This window comes from Medicago truncatula, chromosome 6 (genome assembly GCF_003473485.1).
Source record: "Medicago truncatula cultivar Jemalong A17 chromosome 6, MtrunA17r5.0-ANR, whole genome shotgun sequence".
Taxonomy (NCBI): Eukaryota; Viridiplantae; Streptophyta; class Magnoliopsida; order Fabales; family Fabaceae; genus Medicago; species Medicago truncatula.
Genome location: NC_053047.1, coordinates 2,651,458 through 2,666,641, shown reverse-complemented (window position 1 = coordinate 2,666,641; position 15,184 = coordinate 2,651,458). Strand labels below are relative to the sequence as shown.

The window sequence follows — 15,184 nt, the reverse complement described above, 5'->3', positions numbered from 1 at the left end:
ATCGATTTCTTGCTGCTCGCTTTGTTTTACTTCGTTCAGATTCACTAAATATCGTCAAAACAAAAATTATATATACATATGTTGTCATCGTTTCCACTTTTAAAAACACGTCTACTTTTCATTTTAATTGTAAGAACGATAATTTGTCTTTACGTAATGATTTTTTTATTTTATTTAGGAATATCTATGTTTGTGCTATATCATTTAATTTGCATAAATCAACTATGGCAATCTAATGAATATTATTCGTTTTCTTAAATAAACCATTTCTTAGAATCGAAACACATATATCATTCATCTTCCCTCATGAATATAATTTCTTTATTGTTTGGCTCTGTTTTAAACAAGAGACGAATTAATTATGAATTTCATTCTATATATTTATGAATTTCTTAAACAATTCATGTATGTATGTCTGGGCATAGCGTGGTACGCCCACATGACCGACGTAAGCTCCTCGACCCACTCAATTTTTTTTATTGATCTCTACTCATTTTCCTTAAGCCATTAAGAATGATCTTGTTTGCCTATTCAAATTTCACATTTGTTTGGGGATGTTCAACCGATGCAAACTTCAACTGAATCTTGAACTCACCACATAAATCTTGAAACCTTTCTTTAACTAGAAAATTGGGTCTCATTGTCTCTTATGATGGTGTGGGGAAGCTCTTGGTGATCGACAAATGACATTTTTCCATATAAACTTTCTGTTGTATTAGTGGACAAGGGCTTTGTTTTTATCCATTTGGAAAAATAGTCAATTGATATGACTATGAACTTTTGGGGAAAAGTCTCAAAGCCCCCAAGTTCAATATTGTTTCTTCTTATTATTCTTGTTCGATCACTGTTATAAGTAATTTTTTTATTTTTTTTTAGATTTATTGAATAATGATGTATTTTATCTATAATATAGAACAAATACATCGATTAGTCAATGAACTTGAAAAATAATTTTTGGTGTTTATAATAGTAATCGAAGTGAATATAAATCATGCAGAAGAGAGTTTACTATCTCATATGGACAATCTATCGTGATATGTTGCTAACAAATTTCAAAAAGATTAAGATGGATATTGGAAGTCTTAAGGATATGGCTATATGATTGAACATAGTACATCTTAGTGCTAGTAGAGAATTCTTTGCTCAATGGTTTCAGTAAGGACACCATGGATGCTTGGATCAATCACGGTGTTACTTTAAAAGATTTTTGGGCTAGCTCTTGCATGCCTTATATGGTCGTGGAGGAACAAGGAAATACACGTGCACAAATATTGAAGACCAATTAATGTGAAAACAATTGTCTTGGTTTGCTAGTGATTATCATGTTGTAGAGAATGTGACGAATATTAAGGATTAAACTCAATACAAATGGTTCTAGTAAGCATGATGGCAGAGAAGGTTGCGGTGGCCTTGTTCGAGTATTAGATGGTGATTGATTTTGAAGTTTCTCATTTAGAAAGAGACACATACAAAATATAGATCGTGGGTCCCACCATCATTAATTATTTTTAAATTATATTGTATTTTTATCTTTTTAAATTGAGGAAATGGAGGTGATCCAAAATGGAAAAGTCCTTGACTCTTTAACTATAAAGTGGTTGAGTTTTAATGCAGCGGAGTTAGATGTTAACTCCTTGGTTGTAGCAATCTTGCAAGTAAAGGTTAGAAGGCTAGTCGCCTAGTCGAACTAGTCATAGTTTGGTGCTAAAGATTCAACGTTTATTGCAAATGGATTGGGAAGTGAAGAACCAACATTCTTATTGCGAAACAAACTTTTGTGCTGATGCTCTTACTAATAATAATTATAGTAAAGGTGGTAAATTGATGTTTTTTGAGTCTTGTCGAACTCCAGTTAAAAATTTGTTTGTTTTCAATTAAACGAAGTCTCTCCGTCTCGCACTCTAACTCACTCAGTTAGAGTTTAGCTACCTTTTTTTTAAACCTTTAACCCTCTTTTTCTTAAAAAAAATACAAAGTTCTCTAAATTGAAAGTTACGTGTAATAGATTCTTTAGATTTTCTTTTAACCCCGAAGGTATTTGTGCTACAAATTTAAAGCCAAATCTTCTTAAAGAATGAAGGAATGTTGTAAACATTTAAGAGACAATTTAGACCCAATCTTGAAGGATTAAAATTTAGTTGCAAGAATAGAGATGGAGGGATGGGCGTGAGCTACTCATTGTATTTCATTTAAGTTGTAATAATTATGTGGACAAAACTATGTTTTAATTAGGAGCAATACTTAAGTTTATTTTATTTCCATTAGTGTTTTGATTAAGTTTGTAGTATGGGATACTCGTCATTACCTTGTCTAAGGTTACCGTTATTTAGTGTATTTTTGTTGAAATAAAAGCAGGATGAATCACGTTTTGGCGTTTAATAGAGCTAATGAGTATATGAAATTTGATCAAGAAGGAAGACAAAACTTGATGATGAATGAATAATAAAGAAATGTATTTCAACTTCATTTTTTTTACAATTTTATTTTCAATTTTATCTTTATATATCACTATTTTATTTACAATTTCACCCTTCTTTATTTAAATTAATTAATCAAAGTTTTCAAATACATTTTTTTTTGTCTCAATAAATATATATACTCATATAAGAAATACAAAGTTTTGGTGTAGTATTTTTCTTCGAAATATACCTTTTATTTAAAATTTATTTTTCACCATATCATCATTCCTTATCGATCAAACAATTTAATTTTTAAATAATTGAATAAAATTTTACAATATCCATCATAAAAGCATAAAAAAAAAAAAAAAAAAGCACGCCGCTCGCTCGTCTTAACGTTAGCAACAAATAAAATTATTATTTTCTGACTAAAAGTGGCAAATAGAACTAATTTTTTTTTACCAAGAGTAACAACTTTTTATATATAAGAGAAAATAAAATTATTATTATTATTATTAAACAATGAAAGTAACATGTGACATTTTTTTAAGGGGAAAATGACATGCACCTCTCTCTTAATCTTTGGCATATATCTCAGTAGTATATGCGAGCAGCCTCTATGATATCATATACTTTCATAATAGCCGACCATTACCTAAAGAAACTCTTGTTTTTTGTTTTTTTCATTAAAAAACATAGGTAATAATTGATTTTTAAATAACAAATAAAATAAAATAATTAGACAATGAAAGTGGCATGCACCTTTCTCTTAACATATGCGTCTGTTTAGAGAAACACAATGCTTATATGGTCACAATCACAAATCTAATTTGGTTTAGATAGATGTACAAATGAAAATAAGTAAAATTTAAAAAAAATTAATTTATTTTTTTTGAACAAACAAAAATGAGATATATATTAACAACGGTGATTTATCCCGCACAAGGCGTGCATGGGAGAATCACGAAAGAGTGTATACAATATTAGTTGCTACAAACATCAAAGCACAACTAAAAGAATAAAAATAGGAAATAAAAATACTACTACACGTGGACGCCCATACATAGGAGTGGTTTATTATTATTATTATTATTGGAAGTAAATAAAAAGAAACACATGAAAAATTGTTATAATTTGCTTTCATAAGTCCTCAAAGTATCACAAAACTTATATTAATAGGTAAGTCTAAATAAATCAATCCAAACATATCATATGTCTTATTCCATGTTTAGAGTTGTCAAAAATAATTTACGATGTGTAAAATTAATGTTTTTTTTTAGGGAGGGAATGTAAAATTAATGTTAAGAGTTCCACATCGGATATGAGATGACCTGATAATGTGTTTATAAGTGGGGGCAATTCTCACATCACAAGTCGGTTTTGTTGGATTGTGTTAAGCCTAACCACGACTAGACCATCCACCCGTGCTGCCGCACGGGTCATATTGATTGGAAAAAATTCATGCAAATAAGCACACATTAAAGTTATTGCTGTGCAAAATTAAAACTTTTTAAGAAAAGAAAAACAAAATAAGATTTAAAAGTCATTCATGTGTGAAGATAGCATTTCCCATACATATAAACTGCATTATAAGTCCTTTCCATTTGATGAATATATGTTCGAAATAAAACATGTTAAACATAGTAAATAGAATGCAGCGTTGCAAATTAAAATGTTTAAAACAAAATTACAATAAAGGAAGCCCTCAATTAGGTAGGTTACGGAAAACCTCTTTGTAAACTACATTAGAAGTGGTACTCATGCTTCGACCATTTTCATCAGTCATTAAAATTTTCAAACCACTCCTAGATGTCACTCTGGATATTGCAACATAAAGTTGACCATGAGAGAACACGGGCTGAGGAAGGTACACAGCAACTTCTTTCAACGATTGTCCTTGACTCTTGTTGATTGTCATTGCAAAACAAACAGATATAGGAAACTGCCTACGTTGGAATTTGAACGGTATTCTAGTATCAGACGGTTCTAGTGTCAGCCTAGGTATATATACCTTGTCACCAATGTTTAAAATTAATGTTTTTTTTTAGGGAGGGAATGTAAAATTAATGTTAAGAGTTCCACATCGGATATGAGATGACCTGATAATGTGTTTATAAGTGGGGGCAATTCTCACATCACAAGTCGGTTTTGTTGGATTGTGTTAAGCCTAACCACGATTTCTAAAATGATATCAGAGCCTGATTCAAGATCTATTGGGCCACCTGCTATTAGGTTTCCGTTATCGGACCACCCATCATTTATGTCCACGCTCCAGATGTTCAGTCCTGTGCGTGAGGGGGTGTGTTGAGAGTCCCACATCGGGTAGGAGATGACCTGACAATGTGTTTATAAGTGGGGACAATCCTCACCTCATAAACAGATTTTGTAGGATTGTGTTAGACCCAACCACGATTTCTAAGAATTAATTTTAATATTCAATTGTTCTCAACTAAAATCAATTTCACTTTGGTAATTGATTATAACTCAAGCTAGAATCTATAACTTTAAAGTTTATATATTTAACCTTTACACTAAAATTTATTATTAAAATGTTTTATTAAATAACCTAGCAATCAAAATTTCACCGGTTAACACTAATAAGTTGAGAATTCGAGTTTCGAACCCAACCCCAATAATCAACCAAATTATGTTTACAAAATAAGTTTATTATTTAATTTATTTTTAAGTAAACATATTGAAAATCATTTCACAATAATTTTACAAAATCTCTTTGAGAAAAATTAATCTTACAAAATGAATTTTTATGACACAATATATTATAATCCCCTATAATCTAGCTCATCAATTATAAGTTATTTTTTACCAAGCAAAAGGTGAATAATCTTTTTCCATCCACAGAACTTGAATCCGCCATCTGTTTCTTCTTCTCCACTCCACTCACTCATTTCATATAAATTATTATTATAAATAATATTAAAAATCTTAACTTTTTCGATTATTATTACAATTTTCTAAATCAAAATCTAAGACACCCCATTTTCGTTTCATACCAAAGTTGATTCCTTTTTCAGGTAACGATTCAAACCCAATTATCTTTTTTCATTATTTTTGCCAATTTCTGCATATTCTTCTGCATTTGCTTGTTTTTGTGGTGTGTGTTCAGTTAATTTTCTATTATTTTATTTGAAATTTTCATGCTTTATGGTTGATTTTGATTGCAATTTACAAAAGCATTGATGTGTTTTGCATGATGTTTATGTTTTTTTGTTTCAATATTATGTTTTTTTTTTTTTTTTTTTTGCTTATGTTTATGTTTTTTTGGTTGATGTTTTTGTTCATAGTTATCATTATAATCACTATGTAGATTTATAAGGTATTTTGATTGATGATTATGATTATGGGCTTGTCTGGATTGGTTTGTTTGAGCTTGTCTAGTGGCATAAACATCTGTGAGACTGTTTGAGATAACTTATGAAAACGGCTTATGACATTTTTCATAAGCTGTTTTCGGCTTATTTTCATAAGTTGTTCAAGATTGCTTATGAAAACAGCTTATAGATTATACAAAAATAATTTAACTTTATTTTATCTTTTGTTATAGACATAGCTTATAAATTACTTATCATGATAACCGCTTATGCTCTAAACTTCAAATTAAGCTGTTTATCCAAACAGGGTGTAAATGCTTGTATGGACTTAATCCAAATTTGATTGCAGACCCCTTTTTTTACAGTATGTTTGTGAATGCGGTGAGAGACAGTAAACATGCGGTGTGTGTGAAGCACCTAGTCATATCCATATAATAGTAGAGACTCGATTCCGCACATGTGTAGTTTAACTTGATTCATCTGTTAGATCTATTTGGCTATCGTGTGCTCTGAAGTTCTCTGAATTACGATTGATTGTTCTTTTTATCTATCCGTGAGTTTGTCTTCATGCTTTGTTGGATGCAGAAAACTTGTATGTTTGTTTGTTATATGAAATTATTCAAAAATAACAAGCTAAATAATGTTATAATTTGGAAACTTTTTTATGCAGGAAATTGTTCTATCAGTTACAGTTCTAAATGGCTTCCTCCACTCTCATCTCCGACACTCAGCCATGGAAGGACTTAAAGGTGTGACGGGAACAATACTTCTTAAATATGCATAATGCAAAAATTGTGAAGATTTATTCAATGCTTCTCCTTTTTACAGGACCATGTTGAGGACATTAAAAAGACTCATTTACGTGATTTATTGAGTAACGAAGAGAGATCCAAGTCAATGACGGTGTACGTCACTTACTTTATGAAGCTGTATAGTCTTACAATCTGATACTTTATTTTACACTATGATGTAATAACCTTCTGAATTTTGCATTCTTTGAAGTGAATTTGATGGAATTCTATTGGACTACTCAAGGCAGCAGGCCACCCTTGAAACAACGGAAAAACTCTTCAAATTGGCTGAGGTCAGTTCTCTCATTTGTACAACTTGTGTTATGTTTTGGCCGTCAGTCACGTTCTTTCAAAAGTAAAAGTTATTTAAACTGAAACGTGATAATTTGATTAATGATTATTGTATCTGTTGTTGTGATGTAGGCTGCATCCCTCAAGCAAAAAATAAACCAGATGTACAATGGGGAGCATGTAAGTACTTATATCTTTATCAAAGGGTCTCCGAAATTCCTCCGTTTTATCTGGAAAACCTTGTAATGTTGCAGTGTAAATGCGATGTATATTCAAGGTTAAATTTCTTCGTTTCTGAATTACTGTATTTATTTTGTAATTTTCGTGGACTTCTAGATAAACAGCACTGAGAATAGAGCAGTACTTCACGTAGCCCTCCGTGCTCCAAGGGATGCTGTTATAGAAAGTGATGGAAAGAATGTTGTCCCAGATGTTTGGAATGTTTTGGACAAGATCAAGGAGTTCTCTGAGAGGGTCCGCAGTGGATCTTGGGTAATGTGCTTGTCAATATTTTTAAGTGGACATTATTGAACAACTTGAGTTGAGAGTATTAATCATATTTCCGCAGGTCGGAGCTACTGGAAAGGAACTGAAAGATGTTGTTGCCATCGGTATTGGTGGAAGCTTCTTAGGTCCACTTTTTGTGCACACAGCTCTTCAAACAGGTTGGCGACACTGTCTGGTCTCTTTGTGGCATTTATATAGTTGTCTATTTTTTACCTTTTTCTAGTGCATATATGTAAATGAACATAAAAACCATGGATGTTATTTTCAAACAAGTGCTGAATATGTATTTATTATTACATCTTACAGAACCTGAAGCAATTGAATCTGCAAGAGGACGTACTCTACGCTTGTAAGTATCTAAAATTGCTTTATGCACTGCTGGTTATTCTTGAAAGATTGGTATACATGCTTGTGAGAATATATTAATGAGTGTATATTGTAAACTTTGCTTTGCATTATTTCTGTTGGAAGCTTTGCATGATCCATTTTCAAAGGGTCAATGTGTCATTTGATGGCCAAAGTTAGAGATATCTCCGTGCTACAATCTGTGTTTATATATTCACTATTAAGGGCTGTTTTACTGATTGTATGTGATACATTGTTGTCAATCGCAGAAGATAGTAGTTTGTTTGAATTCCGCTATACAATAGTATTATAGCGCCTCTATAGCTGCTATTTGACAACATTTTGTACTAAATAGCATATCGCAAAACAATAGCGATTTGTTCAAATTTCACTACGCTATAGTGGCTATAATGCCGCTATTTAACAATATTATTGTGATATGTGCTGTTAGAAATGTCTTACTAAAGCTACACATTAAGAAAACCACGTCTTTTCATGAAATCAACCTCTCATGTGTATTTGCTTCTATGCACAGTCTTGCAAATGTTGATCCAATTGATGTAGCTAAAACAATCACAGGATTAAATCCTGAAACAACACTAGGTAAATAGATTATTTTCACTTTTCTTATTTTCCTTCATATTTGAGTGAAGAGATCGGGTCCATCTTTTGTTTTATATGGTTGCAATTCTTCTTATTTCTGCAGTTGTGGTTGTGTCGAAGACTTTTACGACTGCTGAAACCATGTTGAATGCTCGAACACTCAGGGAATGGATTATATCCGCTCTAGGGTAAGTGAAACATTAAAGTTATTTGATCAATAATTGTTGTAAAATGATGGTTCTAGCGTCCTACTATTCCTTTCCATATTTTATATAGAGACTTGCCAATAGGATATGGGGATTTTACTCTCTGGACTCTGTTTGAATAAACAACTTAATTAAGCACCTATCATGCAAGTGTTTATGTATAAGCTATTTTTATAAAATAAAGTCAAATTATTTTCATATAAGCTACTTTGTAAGCTATCCGAGAGAGCTTCTAGAAGTAAGCTGAAAACAATTTATGGACAGATCATTAGCTGTTTCCATAAGCTTTTCCAAACAGTCTCACAAGTGCTTATGTCAGTAGACAAGCTCTCAAATAAGTCAATCCCAATAGGTCCTTGGATTTCTAGTATTATATGTGTCACGCCTCCATATCCTCATTGCTTCTTCAAAATATATTTGTAAATATGCAAAAGGGAAATACAAACTGAAGTTGACAGTATTATGAGACTCATGATTCAATTTTATTTCAGGCCATCAGCAGTTGCAAAGCATATGGTGGCAGTTAGCACGAATCTCGCGGTATAGACATACATTATTTTCTCTTTTGGCATTAGCTAGTTGAGTTAACAAATGATTGTTTGATTTCTGTGTGTGTATATCCAACTTATTTAACGGTGTATGGTCATTTGCAGCTTGTTGAAAAGTTTGGCATTGATCCTAATAATGCTTTTGCATTTTGGGACTGGGTTGGTGGTCGATATAGTGGTAAGTATCTTGTCTTGTTTTAAATAAATAAAAGTTTAATAATTTGACTTGAAGGAGATTTTTTTAATTTTTTTTGATTATTTTTTGAAATGTTGGTTACAGTTTGCAGTGCTGTTGGAGTGTTTCCTTTATCCCTGCAATACGGTTTCTCAGTAGTTGAGAAGTATGTGGTTTCTTATTCGATAGCACTTCTTTTGAAAAGTTCTATCAATTCATTATATTTATCCCATTATTCATTTATTTATTTTTGGTTCTATATGATTGATTGACAAAGCATTGTTTAATGTTCATATGCTTGGTCTTTTATATCTTGTATTTCTTTTGTGAAGGTTTTTGAAGGGAGCTTCTAGCATTGATCAACATATGCATTCAGAGCCATTTGAAAGTAACATACCTGTAAGAGCCAACTTTTGTTTTTGTTCATCAGGTTTTCTTTGCGTTCGTAGATCTGCCACATATATTATACCAAATTTAAGCCATTTATTATACTGTAATCTAGTGGCTAGAAAGTAATTATCATGAACAAAATCATCCTATGCTATTAGGCAGAGGCCCAAGAATGATTTTTATAGTAACAGTAATAAAGTCTTCTTATAGCGGAGTATGATATCAATTTGGAGAAAAAAGTATTTGGTTGAATTCTGTTTTAATAATGCTTTACACTTTACAGTCGTACAATATCATGTAATATATAGGGCGACATTATTTTTCATGTGTTGTGGTTCAGTATACACATAACAGTAACAAAACTTAGCTGTATAATACACACGGATTTCATCATATATGTTTAAATTTTCGTATTTTGCTATATAAAGCAATGACCATCTTCTGAAGATGGAGAATGACTAACAGTGATCCAGTGTTGTCAAATAACGGCTATAGCATAGCGGAATTTGAACAAATCTCTGGTGTTTTCCAATACGTATTTAGTACAAAGTGTTGTCAAATAGTGGCTATAACACCTGTAGCATAGTTGATTTTGAACAAACTGCTTTTCCGCGATCCGCAATTGACAATCTGCTTTATTCACACTCACACCATTCCCTCCTCTTCTTCAGGATTATTTATTTATGTTGCATTTTAATATTTCTATACTAAGTGCAAGATCAAGATGACATGTTCATTAACATTTTGTCCATGCATCAGGTGCTTCTGGGACTATTGAGTGTATGGAATGTCTCATTTCTTGGATATCCTGCCAGAGTGAGTGCCTAATATATTTTGTTACATTGAAATTATTTTGTTTATTTTTAACCAACAATTTTCAATAACCGAAACTTGTGTCTAAAATCCAGGCCATTTTACCTTACACTCAAGCCTTGGAGAAGTTTGCACCACATATTCAACAGGTATGTTTGTTACTTCTATATGTGAATGAACCATCATGCATTTTTTAATACTGCTTCTCTCTTTTCTTATAGTTAGTGTTTGTCTCAAATTAGGTTAGCATGGAAAGTAATGGCAAAGGTGTTTCAATTGATGGTGTCCCTCTACCATTTGAGGCCGGTGAAATCGATTTTGGTGAGCCAGGAACAAATGGACAGCACAGTTTTTATCAACTTATACATCAGGTGACATGCGGATTAAGATATGTGTAATTTATTTAATTAGTAATTAGTATACATGCAGTCCAAGCTGTTTATCAATTCACGTAGATGTTAGCTTAGCTTTATATCAGTATGAAAAAACTGTTTTTTAATTAACATGTCTATCTAAATATCTTAATTTCTAGGGACGTGTTATTCCATGTGATTTTATTGGAGTTGTGAAAAGTCAGCAACCTGTTTATCTAAAAGGTAACATCTCCACTTCCATGTATCAAATTTTGGTGCTTGGTTTGAATTTTACAGTGGTTCTTTTCTTTTTGTGTGTGAAATTTCTAATTCAAACTCATGTGATTCCTATGCAGGTGAGGTTGTGAGCAACCATGATGAGCTAATGTCAAACTTTTTTGCACAGCCAGATGCACTTGCCTATGGGAAGGTACATACATTCTTACTCTTCTTTCTTACCTAATTCATGCTTTTAGTTTCCTCTTCTTTCTCAAGATAGAGTAGAAAACGAAAAGAAAATGAATCAATTGTGATCTAGTTTTAGATCAATTTTTAGAAAATAATACATGTTGTCAAATATCAGCTGTAGCGACGCTATAACGCTGTTGTGTTTGTGTAGTGGAATTTGAACAAACCTCTATTTTCCATGATTGACAACACTGAACTGCTATTCACGTTAATGGGAAGGAGACCATTAACGTCATTACTATCATTATGATAATTCTTGTTTTGTCTAGGAACCAAGATATCTGCAAAAGCACTCTGATATATAAGTTATAGGTGACACCAAAAGGTTAGGGTGTGCGCAAGAAGATCCATTAACATAGGATTTTGTCCTCTACTTATAGTGGGAGATTACTTGTTAGGGAGTAATCCTTTTATGAAACAAAACATTCTAATATCATATAGCAGTCTTCTCAATGACACTGCGATATAAAACTGAACAGAGATTCTATGTTGATATGTTTTTAGCCGTTCATGGTTGTCGTTTACATGCATTATTTTGACTTGTTTCGAGGGATATAATCAATAATAAATTAATAACCTTTCTACAGACCCCTGAACAATTGCAAAACGAGAATGTTGCTCCACATCTTGTATCACACAAGGTAATTTCCTTTCTGTTTCTGCACTGCGTTTGAGTTATCGATTGAGTTGGTAGTCCCTTTACTATGCATTCATTTTGCTGCAGACATTCACAGGCAACAGGCCTTCTGTCAGCCTTCTGCTTCCATCATTGAATGCTTATAATGTTGGACAGGTTTGTGCTCCTTCCGCTTATAAATGATTAACAATTAGAAAAGAAATAATCAAGGGCCCATTTGTTTAATTTTTTTACAAGTGTTTTTTAGATTGTGTAAAAAAGTAATTGTTATTTTAGAAATTTTCTGAGATGCTACTTAAACAACTTCTAAAAAATGCGCAAAAATGTTGAAAATTGATTATTTTGAGATTCTAATTCTTAAAAAATAACTTATCTAAATGTCTTGAGAATTCTTAAAACTGTTTTTTTTTTTTTACACAAAAAAGTGAATTTATTAAGGTTTAAAATGTTCAATTACTCTGGAGGTTCCTGGACTATTTAAGGTTTTTCCAAATAGGCCCTTAAATTAAAAGAAGTTTATAATTGGGTCCATGAATATATCATTATATATCAATAACTTGTACTTTGGTAGCCTGAACAACTTTTTTGTTAAATGTGTTCTTAAACTTTTAAATAATTTATAATTAAAAAAATATATAATTGGTTTTCCTTTGATATCAGTACAAATTGAGTTCTTGGCACTAATATCAGTTCCCATTTGCTTTTCCAGTTGTTGGCAATCTATGAACATAGAATTGCTGTAGAAGGTTTCATATGGGGCATCAATTCTTTTGACCAGTGGGGAGTGGAGCTCGGGAAGGTATGTATTTGACAAGTGACCTTTTCATGTGCCTTGCATGAAAAATACGCTGTCATGTCTTTCTGATAGGATTTGCATTTCGTATGCAGAATATAAAAAAACACCTTAAAAATATATTTGATATTATATTAGAGTATCTTAGTTTATTTCCTATGATCAGTTTATAATCATAGAATGTCTGTCATAGATTATTGCCTTGGAATAGTTTTATACTACTAATTATTACTATGGTTTGTTTTCTGATTTTCTTAGAATTAGTGTTTAGTCTTTTGTTTCAAGTTACATTTTGTTTGAGCAAACAACTTAATGAAGTGTTTATAGCATAGTGCTTATCATATAAGTGCTTATGTATAAGCTGCTTCTATAACAAAAGATAAACAAAAATCAAATTGTATTGATATAAGCTATAAGTTGTTTTCATAAGCTATCCTAGAGAGTATAGCAAACACTCATAAGTTGTTTCAAGTTCTAACAAACAGTGTCACAAGTGTTTATGCGATTAGATAAGCTCAAACAAGCCAATCCAAACAGACGCTCTTTATCAAACTATTTTCCAGTTTTTGTCAATGATACTCTAGCTCTTAACTTCAAAATCATGCACATGTGTAAATTTGACTATAAATTTCACCATTGTTCACTGAAGTTTCATTTTCTTTGTTGTTGTTGCGATATAATTTAACAGTCATTAGCCACACAAGTGAGGAAGCAACTTAATGCATCTCGAACAAAAGGAGAACCAATTCAAGGCTTTAATTTCAGTACCACAACTATGATAACAAGATACCTTCAGGTATGACAAATCTTAATTCTGTACTAAGAATGAAGAAATTTTTTTATTATACATAATTGGTATCTGATTCTTTATCGAATAAAATATGTATTTGGTTCTGTAATTTTTCTATTTTTATTTAGTCCCTGTGCATATTTTTCTTCTCTCACTGGCCACTAAAATATACATTTTTTTTTTTCATTTTAATCATCGTTGTTTTATTTTAGTTTCTATAATATACTTCTTTGCTTGTCACTGTAATATTTGACATATGTTTTACTAGTCAAATTATGATAAGGACTCGAGTAAAAAAACATATTAGAGGACTAAAATGAAAAATAAAGTATATTATAGGGACAGAAACAAATAAAGGGGGACTTGCAAAAAATATCACAAGAGACTATTTTCAGAACTAAAATTTTAAAGAGAATAACATGAAAAATTGGAGAAGCAAAAAAGTTAATATTTATATGAAAACAAAATGATATTACTATTAACATGTTTCAAGAATGAACATGTTTATTGTAAAAATAAAAATAATGAACATGCTTTTTATGAGGATTTTTCTTGTTTTATGAGAATATTAAAACTATAAGAGAGTGCTATCATACTTTTATGGCTTCATTTGAGATAATTTTTTAGTTGACTTTGTTTGTTTACATTGCAGGCAAGTGCAGATGTCCCAGCTGATCCTCCAACTACTTTACCTCAGATATAATCTGCCTTTTTGGTGGAGTGTTATTTTTTTGATATTGACATGGATCAAAGTCATCTTACCAATCCTACTCACATAAGCTGTTATATAAACAACAGCATGCTTCATACTTTTTGTTTTTGGACAACAGTTTTGAAAAGTTTTGGCATGTTTTCAATCATAATTTTCTTTTTGTTGCGAAAATGATGTCATGTTAAAAACACCATCATTTTAAATTGGCATGTGTGATGCGCAATTACATTCATGTCAATTTAATGAGTTGAATGTTGTGAAATGTGAATTAGCAATAAAAGAGTGATTCCTTTCCCTTTCAGTGTTCATTTTCTCAATAATTTATGTACATGTCCTAAATAAGCACAAGCAGTCCTCGTAAACTTAACTCAGTTGGTATGGACAATGCATAATATATGCAAGGTCCGGGGTTCGAACCCCGGTCACCACAAAAAAAAGAGCATAATCATTACTTCATTAACTTGTATTATAGTTAAACTATAGTACAACAACAAATACTAATAACTTAGTTTTTTATCCACAAGTGAAGTCAGCCACATGTTATAATTGATGTTAAAATCTCCAGTAGTAAATTATGTCTATATAAAAATTATTTTATTGTTAGATAAAGTTGACATGCAAAAGCTTTAATACGATATCTGACATCTAAACTATGTTGACACCAGCTACATCAAACCATTTGTAGACACCAAATTTATCAGCATATGTATTGTTTTTCATGGTTGATAAAGACAAGATCAGACATTTCTACTCCAATTATAAACGGTTATTCCTTCTTATTTCTTAACTTCCAAGGAAAACAAAATTGTTGTGGAATGTTTATGTAACAAGTTGAGTCACACTCTAAACACTTTCAAAGAAAAATGTATATTGGACAAACAATGAACACAAATTCATTGAATTTTCATGACATGGATTAAAAGAGTACTGCTCTTCTCCCATCTGTTTTTGCTCATTCCCGTCAAAATAGCCGAGCGTGAGTTAACTCACGCAAGTGTGTTTCTCAGCGGGAATGAGCAAAAAAAGATGTAAGA

The 15,184-nt window shown here is 31.6% G+C and overlaps 1 protein-coding gene across 1 annotated transcript; it reads left to right on the top strand.

Moving 5' to 3' along the window:
• Positions 1 to 5,223: 5,223 nt before the first annotated feature.
• LOC11434432 (glucose-6-phosphate isomerase, cytosolic 1) lies at positions 5,224 to 14,451 on the top strand. Its single transcript, XM_003618371.4, has 24 exons — positions 5,224 to 5,431; positions 6,399 to 6,477; positions 6,557 to 6,633; positions 6,731 to 6,812; positions 6,943 to 6,990; positions 7,147 to 7,302; positions 7,379 to 7,475; positions 7,624 to 7,666; positions 8,198 to 8,265; positions 8,369 to 8,453; positions 8,963 to 9,011; positions 9,125 to 9,197; positions 9,300 to 9,360; positions 9,527 to 9,593; positions 10,344 to 10,400; positions 10,493 to 10,546; positions 10,640 to 10,768; positions 10,930 to 10,993; positions 11,107 to 11,180; positions 11,806 to 11,859; positions 11,943 to 12,011; positions 12,565 to 12,654; positions 13,337 to 13,444; positions 14,091 to 14,451. Exons 2-24 carry the CDS (start codon positions 6,427 to 6,429, stop codon positions 14,139 to 14,141), a joined length of 1,707 nt encoding a protein of 568 aa, XP_003618419.1. The 5' UTR covers positions 5,224 to 5,431; positions 6,399 to 6,426; the 3' UTR covers positions 14,142 to 14,451.
• The last annotated feature ends 733 nt before the right edge of the window (positions 14,452 to 15,184 follow it).

Coding starts and splice junctions, on each gene's coding strand:
- LOC11434432 (XM_003618371.4), top strand. CDS start 6,427: ATGGCTTCCTCCACTCTCATCTCCGACACTCAGCCATGGAAGGACTTA. Junction 7,303..7,378: donor GGGTCCGCAGTGGATCTTGG/GTAATGTGCTTG, acceptor ATATTTCCGCAG/GTCGGAGCTACTGGAAAGGA. Junction 10,401..10,492: donor TTCTTGGATATCCTGCCAGA/GTGAGTGCCTAA, acceptor TCTAAAATCCAG/GCCATTTTACCTTACACTCA.